The 22,696-nt window shown below is 46.3% G+C and overlaps 1 protein-coding gene across 1 annotated transcript in view; it reads right to left on the reverse strand.

Moving 5' to 3' along the window:
• The window catches only part of Etv6 (ETS variant transcription factor 6), a 203,352-nt gene that overhangs the window by 31,666 nt on the left and 148,990 nt on the right, over window positions 1–22,696 (reverse strand). Inside the window, exons 3-4 of the mRNA XM_010643554.3 lie at window positions 12,296–12,460; window positions 1,779–1,913 (exon numbers count right to left, since the gene is read on the reverse strand). Of these exons, the coding sequence (XP_010641856.1) occupies window positions 1,779–1,913; window positions 12,296–12,460 (300 nt within the window). The remainder of the gene's footprint in view (window positions 1–1,778; window positions 1,914–12,295; window positions 12,461–22,696) is intronic.

Consider the following 22,696-nt stretch of genomic DNA (forward strand, 5'->3'; position numbering starts at 1 on the left):
GAGGAGGAAGGAACTGTGACGACGCAAGTCTGAACACCTGCCATCATGTTTGGGACTAAAATGGGGCTAGAAATCCCAAATGCAAATTTTTTTAAATAATAAGAAGGGGGCATCTATCACACATACTGGATCTGAAGAGCAGGCCAGGGAACTCTCCTCTTTTTTGGAGTGGCTGTTGGATATTATGCAAGTCAATAATGAACACAGCAGGAAGAGTGGAATAATATAAAAACCGAGTTGAGGGAGGAGAGCAGATGCTGAATTCTGCGAGTAGGGCCAGGGAAGGAAAGAATGGGAGAGAAAAAAAAAAGGCAGGGAGCCAGAAATGCTTGCTCATTCCCATCACGAAAGCAAGGTGACCCGGGTGACATGGGTCGCCTGGAGTCAGGTTTCTTCTGTGACATCTTATGTTTTTTATTTTTGGTACTGAGGATCGAACTCAGGACCTTATGCTTGCAAGGCAGGCGGCAGCACCACTGAGCCAAATCCCCGGCCCCCGTGACATCTTAATGAAAACATAAAACTTCTTATTTTTTAATTAGTTGACAAAAACAATTAGCCTGACTTCTGGAGACAGTGGATCAATGTAAGGCAATCCTCAAGAGATGGGGCACCTAAGCCCCTAGTAATTTGGCCCTAAGGAAAGTACATGTGAAAAAGTACCACTCACGTTCACACAGTCATTACTTGATCTACCGGGCGGGAGGATGTGGAGGCCGTGGCCTCAGAGGCACGATTCCACACTGAACACTGGCTGCTATGTGCTCAGCTGTTCAATGGTGCCCAGCTCAAAGGATTTTTTTTTGGGGGGTTACTGAGGATGGAACTCGGGACCTTGTACTTGCAGGGCAGGCACAGTTGCCACTGAGATAAATCCCCGGCCCTAAAAGACATTTTAATAGCCATTTCTGTACCCAATCGCTGCTTTAGAGCCATATCCAGGGCCCACCCTTCAGTTCTGGTTTTGCTTCCTTGGCTCCTGTGAATCACAAGTGCAGCAGCCACAGGGACTCTGGAGAAGCCCTGGACCCACGCCCCTCCACACACTGGGTGTAGGTGAAGAAAGTCCCGAACACCACCGCAGTCATAGGGTCTCAACGCCCCGCCCCCCGTTTCCACTACCTCCCGCTCAGGGACCTTCAGTGACTGCTCTCACTTTCTCTGCAGCTGAGAAATCGGTTCCCCACTCTGCTTCCTACTCACCCTCCTTGGACCAGCTCAGTGGCAAAAGGCACATCAGGGGTGAAGCTGGTGGGGGTTTATTTCCTTCTCTCTGTCTGGAACGCGCACGCTGACACTTATCACTATGAGAGGGGGGTTAGGGTCTAAATCCCATGTGATCTAACTGCTCTCTATTCCAAGGGCCGACCCCACTCATAAGCCATTTTCTGTGTCTGGAACGTTCTCCATTCCACCACTGCTGGCCAGAACCCTGGTCAAGGGATCCTTCAGAGACCCCTCCCTAACGACACCTCCTGAAGTACCTGGTTGTAGCTTCCCCTCCCACTGTGCCGCTGGTGCTAACTAATATAAGTAAGCTTTTATACTTCCGTGCACATCTCCCTCATGCTTTACTTAGGCTGTGAGCTTCAGAAAGGAAGAGCACGCATCTTACTCATCTAGGCATTTCCCCTACTGCCCGGTACACTGGGGCGCTCAATAAATGCTTGTCAAGTGAAAAGTGAAGTCACACGAACAAGAAGGGCGCGTCGAGTTAACAGTTAAAACCCTCGGGTTTGTCTACGCCTCAGACATGGGAGAGAAGCCTCGTCCAGTACCTTCATCGTGGTTCTGATGCAGCAGTACCTCGGGCTGTGTGTGAACAGAGTTTCCAGGGTGGAAGAACGGTGAGAAAAGGATCCGAGGTTTCCTCTGCTTCAGAATATGCTGAAGGAGCTCATAGAGCACGTCACCTGAGAAGAAAAAGGAACAGGAGATAGAGATGGGACACCATTCGCCCACAGGGATGGAGTAGAACTCGGTGCCTGGTACCGCGGCAGGGCCACAACGACAAACAAGACAGCGTGTGGTCCTCATGGCCTCACGCGGACGGGACACAGCATGCGCAACGCAAAATGTCAGAGGCACGTGGTGTTTAAATCGACCTTTTTGACTATGACAGCAATATGCAAGTTTAAAAAAATGTCCAAAACCAGCTAGCAAAGGCAACCACCTATGACCCCATCACTCAGAGAGAAGAGCCTTGCTAACACTGTCTATAGTTACAGGGCTGGAATTGTTTAGTGCCTGCTGTTTCCCCTCCATGTCAGGTTTCAAAGAGGTCCCCACATTACTGAACTCCTTTAGTAGCTCATCAAATGGATGTCCCAGGCTTTGGGGAAAACTGCATTGCTCCAACTCATTCCTACGATTTCTCTGAAAATATTCTTTTTACATCCATCTTTTTGTGCATTTCAGGTTATCCAAAGAAAACTAATGGAAAAGTCTTCACTGTTCCAATGACAACTCACAGAAATCTTCCCTACCGAGAAAAATATGCCCTGTTCACCTGCCCTAACTCCAGAAGGGAACAGAAAAATAATGAAACACTTAAGAAATCCGGCCAGACGTGCTAACTAGTCACAATGCTCTAAGGAACATTCCGGGATGCTTCCCTCCTTTAAAGATACGTAATATTCATTGCTCTCAGGTCCTGTGTACTCAAGAAAATCATCAAGATATCAGCCACCAGTAGAGGATGGTGGGGCTGTTTTACGCCCCTCTGTTCTGACCTCCTTGGCATTTGAGGTGTCCACTGGGCAATCAGACCCCAATCCCTCGCAGTCTCCACCCATTTGGCTCAGACCCAAGTTTACAACACAGGTGGGAGCTTCAAAGCCCCTACAGGTGGGTGATTGACCCTTACAATACCACAGGCTGCTGACCGTCCCCCCATGCCCTTCGCTACAGGGGCACACGCAGTCCACAACTGTACCACACAATGGGTCTTTGTCGCTAATTTTAGCCATTTTTAACACGTGCTTCCACAATTTTATTCAGCTGCATATTTTGGGCTACAGATATAGCTGCATCTTTTTGCTCTGAACTCGGCACAAACCTGAGAAAGGCTCCATATTAATTTCCTCCTTTCTCCAAACTTCCAATTCTTGACAGTTTGTACCAAGTGAAGTTTCATGGCTAGAGTCCCCAGGGAGCTCTTTGTTCCTTCCTCCACCTTGGAGTTAAGGGTGCTATTTGTGTAACTCACTGCCAACTACTATTATTAAAGCAAAAGGTTTCAGAAAGTAGATGCCACGTGTTGAGTTATCTCATTAAAAAGGGACAATGAGCAAGAAGATGCAGAGGTCTTCTGACCACACTTTTGGCAGTGTCTCGGGTAAGGCAGAGCCCCACATGTCTGAGTGCTGGGCAGGGCTCTGGCACGCATGGACTGCAAACCCAGTAGTCATGGTGACAGCTCTCATGCGATGGGGATGCGGTGCTTGAAATACAGTCCTATTTTAATGATTCATATTTTAATCTCATACAAAAATAAGTCCCTAATCAACACTTTTTTTTTTTTTTGGGTTTAGCGTAACGTCTTCCTGAACTTTTCCTAATTTACACGGCCTCTCACTCACTGGGTTTGATCCTGGGGTCTATTCAGTGTTTTATTTCGGTACTATGCAGAAAATAAAAACATTAAAAAATATGTTCTTGATGACTACTATCAGACACACACAGAAGGGTCCATAATTAGCCTAGCTGTTTTCGAAGGGGAGGCCAGGAAATGCGCATTCTGCGTCCCTGAGGGTGTCCAGCGGTCACACGGAGGATGCTGCAGCCCGGGCACCAGTCACCTTGCCAACCCCAGCAGTTCCCTCGCCACCTGCGGGGAGGGTTCAGCGAGGGTCATCTCAGGAAGGGCTGGGAACAGGGCTGGAGTGCGCGTTGCCCTGTGCCGGGCTGGAGGAGGTCGCCGGTGGGGAGGAAACACAGGCCCGAAGGATGAAGCTCTCCGGTGCTCCTGCCTGCGTTCACACTACACTCCCGTGTGCTCCGGACTCCGGTGAGGCTCTGAGGTTTCTCCCGGCTGCCCCAGCCCTGCGTTTCCTCGGCTGGAGAGAGGCGATGTAGATGGTGATGCCTCTTCTGCGGGATTCTTGGTTGGATTCAGTGAGGAGATCCAGGCCACGCGAACGAGCTCGGCTCAGCGTCAGGAAGTATCAAAGCTCAGGCCACAGGAGTGGCAATGTCACCTGCTCCCTTGGCGTTGGCGCTCGCGCTGCATTCTCTGCGTCTCTGAGGTGCGCACGGCCGGCAGGAGTCTGGGCCACTTTCATTTTCACGGCCCGGCTACGAAGCGGAAAGAAAGTGATCTGCGGCCTTGCAGCCCATCCTGCTGGGATGTGGGCTAAGCCCACACTCACGTTGATGTGGCTGCCGAGCGGATCCACACGCTGCTTAGGGAGACAGGAGCTGTAAGTCAGTCCGTCCGTCCATCCGTCCGTGAGAAACGCTGATGGGCAACCCGGCCAGGAAAAAAACTTGACTGAGACCCGAGTGGCCCGGCTTCACCCGTCCTTCGCAGACATGTCTGCTCAGCAATCAACGGCTCCCTCAGGGGATGCAGCTGGCTCGGCGCAGGGAACAATGGTCTGTGTGCACAGAACCTGCGGGACTAGTGGGAACAGTCTGTGCCTGTACCAGCTTCCAATCCTGCACCCAGAGAGGACTCTAGAGTTTTCTTATATTGACTCAATCTTCTGCTTGCCATGAGTCTCCCAGATCCCCTTTCCTCTGCCAAGAAGTGGCTTTTTTTCTTTTGAGACAGTCACTTTGTATTTCAGACTGGCCTCAACTCACTACATAGTCCAGGGTGGCCTTGAACTTGCAGTGATCCTCCTGCCTCAGCCTCCCAAGTGCTGGGATTACAGGCATGCACCACCACGCCCAGCTCAAGGAATGGCTTTGGCTGAGTACATCCTGTGATGGGCAGCCAGCCACAGCATGAACAAACCAGTTTAGAACAGCTGGAGTTGGTAGACCTCTCCACTGAGTTGGAATCTGGCTGTCTCGCAATCCATTACAGGCATCCCACCACGCCCAGCTCAAGGAATGGCTTTGGCTGAGTACATCCTGTGATGGGCAGCCAGCCACAGCATGAACAAACCAGTTTAGAACAGCTGGAGTTGGTAGACCTCTCCACTGAGTTGGAATCTGGCTGTCTCGCAATCCCTGCACCTGAACTGTTAGTCCCAGCCTTTGGAATACACAAAAAATGTCTCATCTACAACAGAGTCCTAAAGAAATGAAGACAGCCCCTCGCTCTCCTGTCCGCTGTTGCATAGCTTTCCTGCCACTCATCGTGTCCTATCAAGACATTCTTCAAATCCCCACAGAGACAGGAAGTCACCTTTAAAGTTATATTAACAAAGCATCTCTGGAATACAGATGTTTAAAAATAAATTACATTTATTTGCCTACTCAAAGCAAAGAGTGTGAGCCATAGCACAGTTATATATCTAACTTAGCAGATGACCCCTGGCTGAAATTCAAAAAGTACTTACAATTTTTTTCAGCCCATTTATCTCTTGATAAATCTTCTCCATTTTCCAGCAAAGAAAAAAGTGGTTATTAACTCGTGCTCCTATTGCACTGAGTAACGGAACCCAGGTCCGTTAGTCAAGGGACAATAGCTTTGGTTGGTTCTTCTGTCCATCTGCATACACACACGATGTACAACACACCCAGGGTGCAGAGGTGGCTTTAGTTTGCAGCTTGTGAGCTTCCGGGTACGTGCACACATACACACTCAGAAACGTATCGCATGAATGCTGGATGTGTACATTCTGACGTGAAAAGCCGAGCACCTACTCTGAGAATCCTAAATGCTATTATTTTTTTGAAATGTCTCAAATGAATAGCAGACACAGGAAACAGTGCTATTCAAAGTTGCAGTATCAACCTTACCCAGTGTGTGCAACCAAGAACACATGAATGCTACTGGGAGGGGGTTAAAACCATTTAAATTACTTTAATTTCAGAAGGAAAACCTTGGGGTGTGGAGTAGGACAGCCCCAAGTTTGAATCCGGTTCTTCTACTTGTCAGGTGTATCCCATAAGCAAATTATTTTTCCTCTCCGAGGGTTAAAGGCTTAGTTCAGTGTTCTTTGTATAAATTGAGAATAATGCCACAGACTCAGCAGGGCTGTTAATGAGTCCAAAGCACCAGCCCCACATCTACCAAAATACACACTCGGGGGATGCCATCTACTTCCCTGTGACTATAATGATTAACAGACGGGTCTCAAAAGTTTAGCAAAAGTCCCCTCTGCTTCAGTACTTTTGTATGGAAGGCACGTGCACATCTCACAAGGTCGCATTTTACGTGTGGAATACTTCTCTATCTGTTGACAATCACCTTCCTCCTCCTAGAGCACACTGTGGCTGTAGACCTTCTGTCCTTGGCTTCCTTCCCACCTCTCTGCTCTTCCTCCTCCAACCCTGACATTAACCTTCCCTAGAGTCCTCGCTAGCCTTCCTTTTGGGGCGCTCTTCTCTGGTCCCATCACGTCACTCAGTTTGTGCCCACCAAATCTGTGCCATGGGGCGGCCGCTGAAGTCCAGGACCACAGCACTCACCTCCTGCATACTTCCTCTAGGCTGTCTTCATGTGTCTAACCCAGAAATCCTTACAAACCAGAGTGGGTTCCTAATTTGAGCAGAAGCTCAGTTAGTTGATCACGGCAGAGATCCTTAACTCTTCTCTCCTTTTCCCCTATAGACTCCAGCCAAACATATGGCCCCACTTTCATGTCTCACCTCTGTACCCTGTCATCACCACTCTTTGCTTAAAACCCTGAATATGACCGGCAAAGCCCTACATGAGCCACTGGAAACGTAATAAATGAGTGGCTGAATTTACAAAGCAACGATGCATTGCCTTCTCAGAGTTTAGCAAGTCCTATATTGGGAGTGACTAAGGAATTTCTAGTTGTAGCTATTACAAATGGAATTGCTAAGAGCATTACCCCCATTGTTGGATAATTTCCTTAGGATTTCTTAAAGGAACGGAGTTATCAGTGAATGGATATGACTGTGGTACTGGAGATTGAACAGCGTCCTCACATTTGAGTTACATCACAGCCCTTTTTATTTTGAAACAGGATCTCACCAAATCACTACATTGCCCAGCCTGGCTTGAACTTATATGGATTACCTGGAGTGACACATATTCCAATTTGCAAACAGTTCTGCCTTTTAGTCTTACTCAGCGATTTAAATTTCCTTCTAAACCATTCTTAAAATTCTTCCTGCCTGTGACGGGCTTGGGACGAAGACTAGTACCTCGCCTTTCACTGTGGATTGAACAGTGGACACCTTCATGGCTGTGGGCCTGGGCCTGGGCCTGGGCCAACCCAGCAGTGGCCCAAGCATGCCTGTTACTGGGATGCTGGAAATTTAAACTCACCTTGGTCTAAGCATCCCATTCAATCTATTTCTGTGGAATGATTGAATTACAAATTTTTTATTTAATATGGAGTACATTCTGTGAGCATAAAAATAAGCTAGTCTTGGGAAAAAATATTTTAAAGTTACCTTTATATTTATGCCTTAGAGATCCTGAAAAAAGGGGGCAGGTTGTGGAAAAACGTGAATATTATGTTTAAAACAAGAATAAATCAGTTAAAAAAGATACAAGAAGACGGGTTCTTTAGCTAGATATAGAGTATAAGGTAAGTAATAGGCTCTTGAACAGAAATGTTGTGAAGTAATTATGTGCTTTGTTGAAGGAGATGCTGAGCACTCTGTCTCCCGTGTTAGCCCATCATGGTGCATGACAGAAAGATCGGTCACCACAGCACAGTCAAGGGAAGCACTGACAAAGTCACGGATCCGTTAGTGCCTTCTCTAAGCATTTCTCTGATGTGCAGCACTTTTTCATTTTCTTGCTTCTGTATTTTGCTTGTTCAAAAATGAAGGAAGAGGAGACAGGGACTGGGGGTGTCCTCAGAAAGGGGCATGCCTGGGTCCCTTCTCTGACCTGGATCCTCACATTCTCTGACTTCATTCTCACGCAGCCAGTGCACGTCGCCACTCAAACTAGCAACAGAAATTCAGGCCAACTGGTCCAAGGAACTATACATAGATAAAGATTAGTATTTTCCATTCTTGACTTTGAAATGGAATTTTGCTATATTTAAATACAAGCAAAGCATATTTCCAAAGATAAAGGTTCTGATGGGTTGGAAAGGGAAGACAGAATCTGCAAAAATCACACTGTGGTACACTGAAAGAGAGCAGATTTCTGTATACCAAAACTCCTAATACATTTAGGAACTTGCTGATGTCTCAAAAAAAAAAAACAAAACTGAATCAAAGGAACTTTGAAAATATGTTTCTTTCTTCCCTTTTAAGCAAAGAGAGCATAACATGAATAAATTGATAGCAACTTGGGGTTTCTGGTCATATAAAAGAGTGGATATATAAATCTATTCCACCCGAATGCCATGTAATGAAATCACTCTAAGAATTAATAAATATTAACATCTATTTCCTATTAATGTGTTTTTACAGTCTCAACATAACCTAGTAATCAAATATCTCTCTAAATTTAAATCACCCAGAACCATTTAATGTGACAACTATCTCGTAGTTCATATATTAGGTAAAATTACTCTATCCAGGTGAGGTTTTGTATAAATTGTGGATCTTTTTATATGTATTTTCTAGCTTTGCAAATGTTTTAAAGTTGCATCTTATATCCTTGGGAGATTACTCCAAAGAAAATATTCCATTTATCTTCGACCGTGAAATATTCTGTTTAGAGACCAGGCAGTTATTTAAAGTGCATTGCAAGTGTTCCCTGCTTTATTATAGTGGTGGAAAAGTGGATGCATTTGTTAAACTGGCCAAAGGACACGGCACATGGCATGCAGAGAGCCTACCGTATCTGAACTTAAGGTGTGTTAATATTTCAGGTAAATAGAATGCACCAAGTCTAGTTCTCTCCTTGCTACACTGGACACGAAAGGCCAGGCAGGAAAGGAGGCTGGGTGAAAGATGGAAACATTGCTTCATGACGACAGGACAAGCAGATTCTTCCGTCTTGTTCCAGCAGTGCCATGAGCTGTGAGAAGCTACTCCTGATACTCCTTAGGCGGCAAGGCAAGATCCCAGGTGGGCATGGGGGCTGGGCTAGGTTGTACAAAATGACTGGGCTGGAGGAGACAGCATTTATTCATGGTCTGCTGGGTGCGCGGTTGTACTGTTTACCGGAAGGTTAAGAATGCTTCATGGGCCAAACCATGAAGAGCTGAAGGGAACTCACCATCCACCAGGCAGATATCCCGTTTTGTGGGTAAGAAAATAAAATCCAAGGAAGGGATGTGATTTGTATCAGACTCAAGACCTGTACTACACAAAACTGCTGAAGCAGAAAGGCCCCATCAGAGGAAACAGTGGCAAATATTCCAGCTGAGAAAGAAAAAGATTTTGCAAAGTTTCTACCTTGTTCCTCCCTAAGGAGAGCACCAGGGGCAATATCATACCTCACCTCGTGCTGGGCGGCCACGACACAGGGTGGCAGGCCCCTCTGACTCCTTGGTTCTGTCCTCCAGACCCTGATACAACATCCTCTGTACTCCCCATGCGTTTTTCCGCAGCCAGGACTGGCAGGTATCACCTTGAAGCTCTGTCCATGGCCTTCTGGACAATCTGACAAATACGTAGAGTGCCAGCTGGCTGTCAAATCCTGTGTCAGGGACAGGAGGCAGGGCAGGCTGACAGGATACAGTCCCTGCCTGCCCCGAACCGTCTACTCTAGGGGAGGAAGACGGCATAGAATAGGATCGCGTGTAATCGTGCGTGCATGCTGGAGGGAATTGGAAAAGGGAAGGGAGGGGCCAGGAGTGACAGTGGACAGTGCTTCACAGGGGACTCGGCCTTGTCTCTGAGCTCCTCTTCCACAAACCAGCCTACACCTTCTCCCCAGGCCCCACGCTGGGCCCCATCTCCATTACCACACTGTCGAGCTTCACCTGGTCATCCAGCTACAGAGGGCCTCGCCCACCTACATACCCCAGACTGCTGTGCCCCTGCCTCAGTTGCCCAGTGAATACTCCCGGAATGGATCTCTACTGCCCCCCCATTATGGTGGTCTGCAGCACCTCACACGTCAACTAGCGCTGTGGCCTGAACCAGCCCTCCTGACTCCCTCCTCTTCCACACATCAGATGGACTTTTCCGTCGTTGCTCAAGAATACCAGGCTGTTCCAATTACCCTCCGTGACTCACTTTGGTCCACCCTTCATGTTCCAGACCAACTCCATTCCTCTTCTTACAGGACCTTTACTATCCTGGCTCTCCCTTCTCCAGCTCTATCTGGACTTCAGGGTCCATGCAGTCCTGCTTCTCCAACTGGACAGTAACTTCCTGGGAGTAGGACCATGTTCCACATGGCCCACCCCAGACGAGGGCTGAGAAAGCGGCTGGCTTCACCTTTCTCAGAGCAGAGAGAATCTAGTTATGTCTGGAAAACTGAGAGGTCACTGGGGAGCAAAGTCCACCAGCAAGGAAGCAGAACACCTGAGAGACAATGCAGGGAAATTGACAGACTGGGCAGGAAAGCTGGCCCCAGGTCTAAGTCAGATCAAGTCAAAACATATCACTGGGTTTTCCTTTGTTTGCTTTACACAACTGAAACCCAAAAGAGTTAGGGGTTTTTGCCTCTAGACATGTAACACTGCCTTTGAATAAAACACTGCTTAGTTTCCATTAGAAAAGAAAAGGGAAGTATTTTGCAATCAATTCAAAGGAACTACTTAGGATAGTTTCATTTACTCATATAGTTGTTTACAGTTTTTTTAATTCTGAGATTGAGACAAAATGTTTCTGGTATGCTTGTGTCTCTGATAAAAACTTAAAAATCATCTGTTTTGAGAGCTATAAACTTTCAAGTCTAAGGAACATCTATACTTTTGGGGAAACGTCCCCATTGGCATTTCTTCATGCAGCTGAAGAGAGCAGGGAGCTACTGCTCTACAGGTTCATCTCACCCCTGGAATGGGGTAGTTCCCTCATGTGGGTTAGTTTATTCACTGTGGTGGCCCTCCTGGGGTCAATGGGTTACGAGCACTTAGGGACGATGCCAGAGTCTTAAGCAGGGTGTCTGGCCTTGGCCCAGGAGAAAAAGGACCCTGCCAGGTCAGTCACATTGAAGTGGGCTCCACGACAACACTCAGTAGGATGAGGGCCCTGGGGTGCTCTGGCAACCAACCCTTCAAGAGGCACAAACTAGAGACTAAAGCTCCCCCTTGACATGTAGTTACCAGACCCTGCCTTCGTGGCGACCATCAGGCAGAGAGACGTGTAACAGAAGCAGTTTTGGAGGCTTACCTGCGTCAGGAATACCCTCTGCAGCAGGTACAAGTGCTTGTTGCTGGCCCGAATCTTCCAGTGGGGTCTTGGGAGCCCACATTTTGACAAATCTTAAGTTAGATGGGCCTGAGGAAACCTTCTATTTTTATTTTTCAGGATTTCTAAAGCTACAATAGACATGACTTCAAAGAAGTCAGTATTTTCTAAGGAAATCACTGGAAGCTCTTTGACTTTATAGCATTTCTTTTTTTGTTTGGTTTTGTACCAGGGATCGAACTCAGGTCCTTGTGCTTGTGAGGCAGGTGGTAGAACCAGTGAGCTAAATCCCTGGTCCGAGTTTACAGTATTTCTAAACTCACTTTGGCTACTAGGATCCCTCTGCTCCCCAGGCTCCTTGTTTCTATGTTCTTTCTACATTCTTTATTCAGCAATCAGTACTGCCCATGTCCTTGCCCTCTCATCTGTTATTTTATTTATTTATTTTTTAAAGCAGAATCTTGCTACATAGCTCAGGCTGGCCTTGAACTCACTATGTAGCCCAGGCTGGCTTGGAACTCACGGCAGTCTTCCTGTCTCAGTGTCCTGAGAGCTGGGATACAGGTGTGCCTCACGGCTCCCAGGCATAGTTGGTTTTTAATCGATCAGATCCTGACCTACACTCACTCTCAAGTTGATGAAAGGGCAGGAATGGTGTCTCCTTTCTTTGGAGGCAGTACGATGTCACTCGAGTTCCAGGCTTAGTAGGTATTAAGTGGGCAACCTCTCCTATCACACCCCACCCAAATCTGGAAGCCTCCTCCCACCCCGCCCCAGACTGGCTTACATCAATGGGATCCACCTCCTGCTAAACTGTCACTGTCTGTCCCTGTGCCTGTGACTATCGGCCATGCAGATTCCTGGTGCAGGATGAGTGGTGTCAAAGACCAACCACCGAGAGGCTGAACCTGCCTTGGGCCAGAGGGCAGGTGCTCACCTGAATGAGGAGATCGGTAGCGAAAGTCCTCTTTGGTCAGCAGCAGGAGCGCTTTGCCGTTCATTTCAAATGTGTTGCTGTCAATTGGCCTTAAAGAAAACTCATTTTCAGCCCACTTGAGCCACTGGGCTACGTCATCCCTGCTCCAGTAAACTGGCTGCAAGCCTGTTGGAGAGAGCAAGGGAGAAAGGAAGAAGGTCAGTTAGTCAGTTGAAACAAGAGAAAAGATCTCTAAATGGTTAACAGAATGGACTCTACATCTCAGACACATTTCAGGCCCTTCTATTCAATTCTAAGTCCCAGGTTAAAATTCTAGCTTCATAATGGCTTGAGTGTGCTATCAGAGTAACTTTATTTGGCGGCAAAATAAGGGGAAAAAACACATTTAAAAAATATGTAAAGGATGATAGGTTTTAGAGCCCTGCCTTAGGAGTGGCCTGAGGCATACAAGGGGCCCAGAACCCTGACAAATCTGAGTGCTTTGGATGGGGCCTCAGAGTCAGAGCCCATCGCCCCGAGTCTTTCTGAAGGGAGAATGTTCCAGTGGTGCCAGATAATGAAGTATTCCCCGAACCTTCTTCCAGGAAGAGCGATTCACTCAGCCTCTGGGAAACCATCAGCCGGCCTCTGGGAATAAGAGGGCAAGATAAGGAGGAAAGGTCTTGTGCCTCTTATGGACCTGCTGATGTCAGAAGTTCTCAGCGAGGGCGGTACTTGGATTGACCAGGACCAGTGTGGGCTGGGAGAGGCCTAGAGTCAAGGCCGATAGGGTGGTCAGGTTAGGGTCTCTTGGCACCACAACTAGGACTCTACATTTTTAGTTTACTTTGCTATTGTGGAAAAGCTCTGCTATGTCATTCAAGGAATTAGAAAAGTAGTTCTCAGAATATGATCCTGGGAGCCCTGAGGGTTCCCAAGATCTCCGTTGGGTATCTATGTAGCTCAATCCCCTTCATAACAATATTGAGAATATTTGCCTTTGTTGCTCCTGTATTTTCATGGGCATACCTATGTGACGTGTGATATTGCAGCAAGCTCTAAGATAATCTAAGCTAGGTGTTAAAGAGACTTGCAAATGTGTATAACTTGTATTCTTTGCACAATTTTTTTTTGGGGGGGCACACATATTTGATCCTGTCTCAAAAAAAAGAAAAGGCTGGGTATGGAATGTATTTTCCATTATAGCTCATTGGGCTTTAATGGTTTAATTCCCAATAACACACACAAATGGCTTATTATTTTTCATTAAGTTAATGAATATTTTTAAATTCTCAGTTTTCATTTATAATATAGTAAATTCAGATAAGATATAACTCACACAAGCAAAAGCTCTTTGGAGTTTTCAGTAATTTTCAAGAAGTGAAGAGTCCTGACAGCAAAATTTTAAAAACCCTAGGTCAAAAGAAGGTAGGTGCTCAACAGAGTTCCATTCTCGAAAATCAAGGGCTAAGAATCAAGCGTTCACACCCAGCCCAGGAGAATCAGTGCGTGCTAAGAAGAGCTTTAGTCTCTCATGTAAGTCACTGAAACTTGGAAGGACCCCGGAATGTTATAAAAGTGTTCACTCTCGGAAGGAATCGCCTTTCACCTGACACCAGGCAGGACAAAGCATCCAAGTGCTGGGTGGGTGGCTGAGAGGTCACATGGCTCTGGTGCCCTGGAGAATGGCCAGGCTCTGGGCATGACTGGTGGCCAACTTCCTAGTGCAGCTTCTGCAGACCATAGTTCTGAAGATGGGTAGCTGGCTTCTTCCAACTCTGGAAGTCCCCTCCAAACCAGTCCATCTTGTAAGGGACCGATAAAGAACTATTGGCCACTGGGATAATTAGAGATAGTCTTTAAGAATTCTTAAAGTTTCATAATAATTTTTTCTAAATAATAATAATTAAAAAAAAATAAACAGCACTACGGGATACTGATTTGTATTACCTGCCTGCTTATGATCTTTAGAATAAAACACGGGCATTAAAGGATCCAAGGTTCTGTTTCTGACTTTTGATTGGGCCAGAAAGCAATGCCTATGAAGAACGGCCCCTGATACTGGCGGGGTCCACCTCTTCCCAATGACCTTGAACAGGCGTATGGGGAATCACAGTGAGATGGGAGTGGCGGCCAATTTTTGAGCCAGCTAAAATCTTAAACCTTACTTCCTCCAGTCAGTGGTGTCAGTTTGAGAAGAGCAGAGTGACTTGTTACTGCAGAGGCCTATTCTCTTCTCCCTCATAAGAGGAGCAGAGGTACAGTGGCCCTTAGGGGACAAACGGGAGGTTCCAGGCAAGTTTGGTCCAGGAAAGTACCTGGTGGTGGCAGGGCCAGAGGGCAGAGGGTGCTCAGGCAGAAACAGGGAAAAGCCTGGGGCAGTTCATGGAAGTGCAGGCTCCAAAGCAAATACAGAACTGACTCCTGCCTAGAAGGGGAAATGAAAGTAAAATGCTGAAGTTTCTGCAGGGGACTCAGTGAAAAGGGAGAGGCGGTGAGAAGTGGGTAGGGGACCCAAGTAGTAATTTGAGGTTCTTTACATTCTACAGAAGAAAATACTCCTGAGTAATCTTTTCCCTAAATACAAGAAGCGTTATACACTCCAAACAGCACTGCTGGTTAACAGCAAGTTTCTCTTCTCACTTCCCATTAACTTCTCCCACAGCTCAGCCCTAGAAGCAACCAGGGCCACATTGACGTGGAAACTCCCTCCCCAGGAATAGATGCTTGAAGCTCCAGGCTTGTGTATGATAGGGATCCACCCATTCCAGGAAAACGGGGCAATCCTAGCAGTTTTACAGAAGCCATCAAGATGGAACAAGCTACCTGCTCAAGGCCGTTCAATAAATCGATCAGTCACTGCTCTTGCATTAGCATAAAGAGATGTGGACAGCTCACCCAACTGGAAAGTGGTCAGACACACTTCTGGGCTGAAGGTTGGTCCCACTGCTATTTCCTTTCTAAATCAATTGAACAAAGAGGTTGTGGTAGAGAAGGTGCTTTGCAATTCTAATTCTGGAAAAAGAAGCCCTTTCTGAACCCAAAACTGTGGGCCCTCTAAGGCCTGTGTGTTAAAAGCAGCTAACAGAGAAGAACAGATCCTAGGACCCAGAGGGGATGCTGTCTAATCAGGACCATTGAATTTGCTGAAACAGTCACTTATGAAGCAATTCTATGCACCTAGCACGGTTCGAAGTACTTTATAAATATTAGTTCATTTCACTGCATGCTCACGCATGGTGGGGGGTGGTTTCAGATTAGGAAACGGAGGCTCAGTACATTTCAGGGATTTGACCAAGGCTGTAAGGCCCTAGAACAAGATGCACTGTGATTAGAACTTGTACAGTCTTTGCCTTACCCATCCCTCTGCTTACCCAATATTTCCCAACCAGACTCAGCATTGAGACTGGTTTTAACATCTATTAGGGATTCAGAAAACACTGAGTGAACTGATTCCCACCCATCCAAGCCCGAGAGCCTCAGAGGCTTTCTCGAGTTACCAACAAACTAAGAGCACAGCAAAAAGAGAGAAAAAAAGGGGATTTGCAGATCCTGGGAGAAACAGATTTATACGCAAGGAAAGGAGGGAGGTGTAGGTAGGAATCTGCTTTTACTGCACCCAGGAATAAAGCACCACTTTCACGGCTGCTGCATCAAGCTCGGGTTTGATGGTCACGCGATTTACAACCACTCATGGGACGGAGGTTGCGCAGGCAGGCAGGGTGAGGGAGGGGCACTCACAGCTTGTTTTACAGTTGTCCCTTGCAATTTTAACTGAACAGAGTTAAAGGATATAAAGTTAGTTAGCGATCATTAAGAAAAAAAAAGAGACAGCACGCATTCTTCTATCACTACTTACGCATATAACAAACCTGTGAAACGTTTACTAAACGTCAGATATTTTAATGTCAATTAATGTGAGGCTATATGGGAAGAATTTTGTATGAAGGAAGTGAAGTGCTATGATTCAGAAAATTACTAAGAATTCCACTGCAGTTTTTCTTCCAAGAGGAGTTAAATCAAGTTCTGGTATTGTACTCTTCCATAATACATTTTCCCAGGATCTTTAAAACTTTCCTGATTTTTCCCAATTCTATGTTCAGAGGGGCAGCCACATACACCAGGACATTCTTACTCTTACTGCAAATTCTCTCAGCTATGCTTAAACTCATGATGAAAAGTGTGCTGGGCGTCAGAGCCTGGATTTTATTCCCAGATCAGCCACTAATTGACATGAGATTCTGGGCAGGCTCAGTAGCTTCATCTGTAAAACGAGGGGCTGAGCGCCTGCAATCGCTATTCCCTTTGGACTTAATACAGCCAATATGCTCCTATTTAATTTGGATCTTATGAGCCAAGAATACACACAGCTAGGAGCTTTTTTTTTTTTCTTACAAAATGACATGATGATCACGACCCCAAGACCTTGAGGTTTTGTAACTTCCTGAAGGATCTTCTGAGTCATGGAAGACAGATTAGTGCTTAAGACTATTTTATTATATTCTAATTCTTTGGAAAACTGTCAGCCAGCAATGGCAGTCTGCATCTTTGGAGTTGTTCTGTTGCTTCCCCACACATCACCTTATGAAATTCTCACCAATGTCTCCCACAGTTAGTTGGGTTGTCATTTCAGTTTAACAGATGAGGAAACAGGAGGGTTCATGGCCAGTAGAAGTGGTTTGAGTAATATTTGGCTCTCCCTCCTCTCTCTATTTGGTGGTACTGGGGACTGAACACAGGACCTTATGCATGTCTGGCAAGTACTCTGCCACTAAGCTACATCCCTAGTCCCCAAGTCCTAGCACTTTTGCTGTAGCAGCTGTTCACCAAAACCATCCTTTACTCCCAACTTTCTGTATAAATGAATCTGCTCTAGATTCTATAGTTTGGAGAGCAGAACCATAAAATGTGAGCGGTGAGAGATACTACAAAGATGATCCAGCCCAATCCTGACCCACTTCCCATTTGAGAAAGTACAACAAACAAGACCAAACTACAACCAACCTGCCCCAAATGCCCTGGCCCTTTTCAGTATCCCATGCTTTCCAGTAACATGACCAGATGACACACAGCAGCTCTGTAACCCTCGGCAGAGTCTCAGCAGTTACCAACTTCCTTGCTTGATCAGCTCCCCTCCAGACCAAGCACCCTCGTTGGCCCAAGTGTAACTTCTGCACTGCAGTTTTAGACCATCACTAACCTGCCACCTCCAGTGGAGATGCTGTGTGGCACCACTACTAAACGTGGTGCAGAACAGGACCAGCACGTGTCCCTCTCTATCTATGCACAGCAACAGTCCACAATTACTGAGTGCTTTTGCCATGATTATCTTGTCTTATAGATGAGGAGACTGCAGCACACATAAATGGAAATGGCGGTGCTGGGACTGTTGGCTCCACTGTTCTTGTTCTGTCTGTCTGTCTCTCTTTCATACTACAGATTGAACACAGACCCTTTGCACTGAGCTATATCCCCAGCCCTTTATTTCAAGTGAAGTCCTTGCCAAGTTGCCCAGGCTGGGCTTGAACTTGCAATTCTCCTGCCTCAGCCTCCCAGAGAACTGGGATTACGGCGTGTGCCACCATGCCCAGCTCCACAGTTCCAAATCTTAATATCCACCATACTACTTCTCAAGTAGCCTAAAAATAGCAAATGTAAGGGCTTTCTTTGTGCACACAAGTTATGCGACTCGTTTAGTTTCTACGAGAATCCTGTAGAAACATCACTACCTGCATTTACAAAGGAGAAAATCCTCATGTATGAAACAGGAGCGCCTTGGCTAAAGCGCACAGCCCGGAAACAGAAGAGTGAAAACTGAAGCCAGCTGATCAGAACCAACATCCATGGTGTTGACCACCTGACCCTCTGTCTAGGCTTACTTGGCATTTTGGCTGGACATGACGTGAAATTCATGAATTCAGAAGAAAAAAGGAAAATGTTTCTCAGGTGTCAAGCATGCCGGCACTGAGCACCGATGACACAGAATTATTTCCCAGCTGTGTGTCCTTGTGCAAGTTACTAAGGTCGCTGTCTCACTTAACAAGAGACTTAAAAAGAGTCTAACAAGAGACTAACCTTCACAAGCTGCCTTAACAAGCTCCTGACCTATCTGTCTCCCTTGCCTCAACGGAAAAATAGAGGAAACTGAAGAAACTTTCGACCTGTAAAGTAGGTAGTGTTACACAGCAGGAGACAGGCTCGTCACATTGTTGGATGACATAAAACTAATGTAAAATTATATAAAGGACAAGAATGATCTACAAGACACAGCTCAGGATAGAGAGGAAGAATGGAAGAAATATTAGCTATTTTTTTAACTCTCGTTATTACTGTCGTTATTTGTATTATCTCACCCTACCTCGTGCACATTTACATGGTGCTTAAAATCCAACTGTAAGAACGTAAGTTAATCAATATTAGCGATCATCATTCCAGCTTGCTGCAGTTTCTCCAGACTGGGACCTCTTTCCCAGACCATCTGTACCCTGTCGCTTCCCGACACTGGCAGCTTTGACAAGCACCGGCCACCTCGACAAGCACCGGCCACCTCAACAGGGAGGTGACAGCACTGATCAGGTGAGAGCTGACATGAGCCCCCCAGGGACACGCCAGCCACTTCCTTTCGGGTGCACCGGCTCCTTTTGAGCACAGTGGACCAGCTGGGCATCAACACCCTACTGGTGTCAGACGGTGCTTTCCAAACTCATCGCTCAGGGCACCGTCATCAACTCCGAAGAATACTTTCCTGTTATCCAGAAATCCGGGAAGGAAGACTTGCACCAAACCCACTGAAGAGGGTGAGGCGGAAGAGGAGCAGGGGTCTGGCCCCGATGGGAACTTTTCCCGAGTGTGTGAAAATCTGTCCCAGATTTCATCTGCGGGTTCTCTCAAGTTAGCTGATTCAGTCAGTACATACACCTTCCTCCCTTTCTAACAACAGCTCCTTTTCTTTCTTACAGGGCTGCTGCCATTTTCCACACCCTTAAGGGTCACGGTCAGGGGTGGTTTCTCTCTCACCCATGTGACTTCTCTCCCAGGGACGATATATATTTATTTGGGCCACTAGCCTTGAAGTTATTTACAATAATTTACATCTTCACAATGAACAAACCCATCTGGGGTTTCATTCCCTTCTGTTATCGGGTACATTATCTGTTTTGAGTCTGCTGCTCTCCTTGACAGAAAAGTAGGAAGAAGAGAGGGGGAAAAGTTGTGCTTCAGCCTCACAGCTGGCAGTGTTCATCCGTCCAACCCAGTCGACAAGCGGATCCTCTGTTTATTTTTCCAGTGTACCCCACACACATTCATTTTTCTCTGCGGCCTCTCTCATTTCCAGTGCAACTGGTTTTAACATTCTAGATCTAAGAAATTCTCCTTTACATTTTTTCCTTTCAGTAAGCTGTCTTTTCACCCTTTTATACATCTTTTTAAAAATGTGAGCTCATTAGACTGGTATAAAGCAGTGGGACGTGCACTTGGCACGATCCTTCTGGCAACTGACTCGGTGGTATTTTGAGCCCAGTAAATGTTAGCTTCTGACAATCTACCTTAAAGAAATAACTTAGCATATGGAAAAACCTCTCACGCATAAAGATGTTCATTGCAGTGTTATTTTTGAATGGTGAAAATATGGCAACATAAATAAAAGAAGAGTAGTGAAGGACACTACTGATCACATTTATAATAGAAAATTATGCAACCAATAACGAAGTACCTGTAGAGTATAAGTTCACACTGAAAACCAAAATATTATATTCATCTAATAATCTCAAAAATGAATAGAATATATTTATAAAGTATGAAATATTAACAGCAATTGTCACTCAACAATAGAGTTTTAGGTACGATTACTGTCTTTTTCATTTTGTATTTCCCAATTCTCTATAGTAAGCACATATTTAAAATTGAGCACATCTGAGACTATCCCCAATACAGCCTCATCAGATGCTTTTCATGCTTTTACAATTTTATTTTTATTAGTATATGTTTACAGTACACAACGTACAGCACGAGGAGCTGGAATGCGTACACAAAACATCTTCCTTCTTCTTACACTCTCTCTTCTCCTTCCCTCCTTTCCCCCTCCAACTTTTGGTCTCTTTCTCATTCACAAAAGATCTGTCTCTCTCCCTGTTTCCTATTATCTATGCTTTATTTTGCTATTTATTTATACTTTGGGTTTCTCATATAAGAGAAACCATGCAACATTTAAACTTGCATGTCTGACTTCATTTGCTATCATGATTTCGACGTGTATCCATTTTCCTACAAATGACTCGAATTTACCCTTCTTCAGAGCAGGGCAGTGGTCCATCATAGGGCCAGATGCTGTAGTTTGTCTTCCCCTCTTGTTCCACGAAGAGTCACGTGCAGTTGTGAAGTCCCAGTTTCACATTCAAGACCACTCTGACTCTCTGGAGTTGTGTGACAGCTTCTCAGTTCGTGGGGCCGTAGGTACTTTTCCTCTGAACCTTTACATTTTACCTTAAGTCAAGAAAACACATCTCATGGTCCCTTTCCGTTCCCTTCCCTAATGTGAGGATGGTATTTTTCATTCTCACCAAAAGTTCCTATCATTTCTACTTTGCCAACCAATTCCTCCTTATCTTTCACAGCCCACATTCGCAGCTCCCCTCTCTGTCTCGTCTACCTTCTGAGAGACAGAATTGCTTATCCTGAGGAAGACGCACGAGACGTGTGTGTGCAGGCGGGGATTTCTCCGGAATGTGCACATAGCGCCTTGCACACGTGGCCCAGACTGAGCCAAAAGCCCCCGTAGGTGATCCCCTCGGGGCTGGCCCTGAAGCCTGCGACTGCAGCCGCCATCCTGGCTCCTCTCATCAGCTGCCCCTGCTCTTGCTTGGATGCGTGGGCGGCCAGCACACTTCAGGTCCATGCAGCTCCAGGTATTACAAAGTTCGCCTCCATCTACGCTGCTTCAGCAGCTACCCTGAAGGGGCTCAAGGAGCAGAACACACTGAGTTCAGGGGGTTGCACAGGCTTTCCTGAGTCACGGTGAGCACGCGCAGGGCCAGAGTCTAGCTCCAGTTTATCCCTGTCAGTGCATTTCCTCTGGGTCAAAGGAAATAGCAGACATAAAAGCCCTTGTACTCTCAAATGCGTGCAAAATTGTGAAAGGGTTGCAGCGGGCCCGGTTTAGTGTTAGATCCAGAATTGTGCACAGGGACCTCTGTGGCGTGGCCGGGTGGGAGAGCTCACCCTACAATTCTCCCTATGTGCCCCACCCTCCAAAGAACCCAAGTACCCTCAGGGCCTTTGCACTGCTTCCTGAGGAGGAGACACCTCACAGGCTCCAGCTCTTGGTCTTCTAGACTTGCCTCTAACCTTGGATACACTGCTTGATCAAACCGCTTTCTGCACACACATTCCAAAACGGGATATTCCAAAACACTGCCTATTTTTGTTCCCAAGGTCACCCTAGACCTCACACTCTGTTTCCGAGGGGAGGCTGGCAGGTTACCCTCCTGCAGAAATTCCAAAGACAGAGACACTTCATGTTCCTGCTTAGATCTGAAGTCACATTAAAATTCCCCCAACCACTTTTTCTTGGGAACTTCATTGGGTTGATTTGTTTTCTATCTTTCACCTAGCTTTAGTCACAAAGGAGTTTGTGGGGAGAAACTCACTGGCAACGATGCTGGCCCATGGCTCGCCACTCGCCCCTGCGAACAGGACTTTATGAGATTCCTTCTCATTTCTGCTTTGGGGCAGTGAGCCCAAGGCAGCAAGAGGCATGCAAATTTTAGAGAAGAGCTCAGGTTTTGGAGTCAGATCATCTTGTGTTAAAATACTGGTCCTGCCATCAACCAGCTCAGTAGCCACGGGTAAATTTTATCTTGAAACCTGCACTTCCTGAGTTGTAAAACAGGGCCAAGGATAGTGCTTAGCTTCTAAACCTCAATGTGAAATGCAATAATCCCTAAAAGGACGAACGAGCACTGTGCCTGGTGATACAGGAAGTGCTCAGTCACATCAGGGGCTGGGCAGGAAGGAGAAGAGAGCTGGGTTACTTTGCCACATGTCTCTAGGAAGCTAAAATACTTTCTGCTGCTCAGTGGAGAGCTGGAAGCTGGAGCAAGAGCTCTTTGTCCCTTGTAATGCTCTGGCAGAGATGCAGAGCCAGCAGCCCTTGAAAAAGAAATGAAGAGTGTGCAGACTGGGAAATGGGCCCCTACAGACCAATGGCCTAGGGGAGGTGAGAGGCTGGAGGGTAGGGGTCTGAGTAGTAGCCTGCTAGGTCCTGGACAAAGGTGAAGGAAGTGAGACATCAGCCTCAGGCATGAGATTTAAGCACCTTTGAAAACCCTTTGGAAAACCTAGTAACTAGGAGAGACAATAATAATGCTGATGATAATGGTACTAATTCAGTGCAGTACAGTCATTCCTACTTATCTGTGGCAT

This window comes from Fukomys damarensis, unplaced genomic scaffold (assembly GCF_012274545.1).
Source record: "Fukomys damarensis isolate Sample0158 unplaced genomic scaffold, DMR_v1.0_HiC HiC_scaffold_19, whole genome shotgun sequence".
NCBI classification, from domain to species: domain Eukaryota; kingdom Metazoa; phylum Chordata; class Mammalia; order Rodentia; family Bathyergidae; genus Fukomys; species Fukomys damarensis.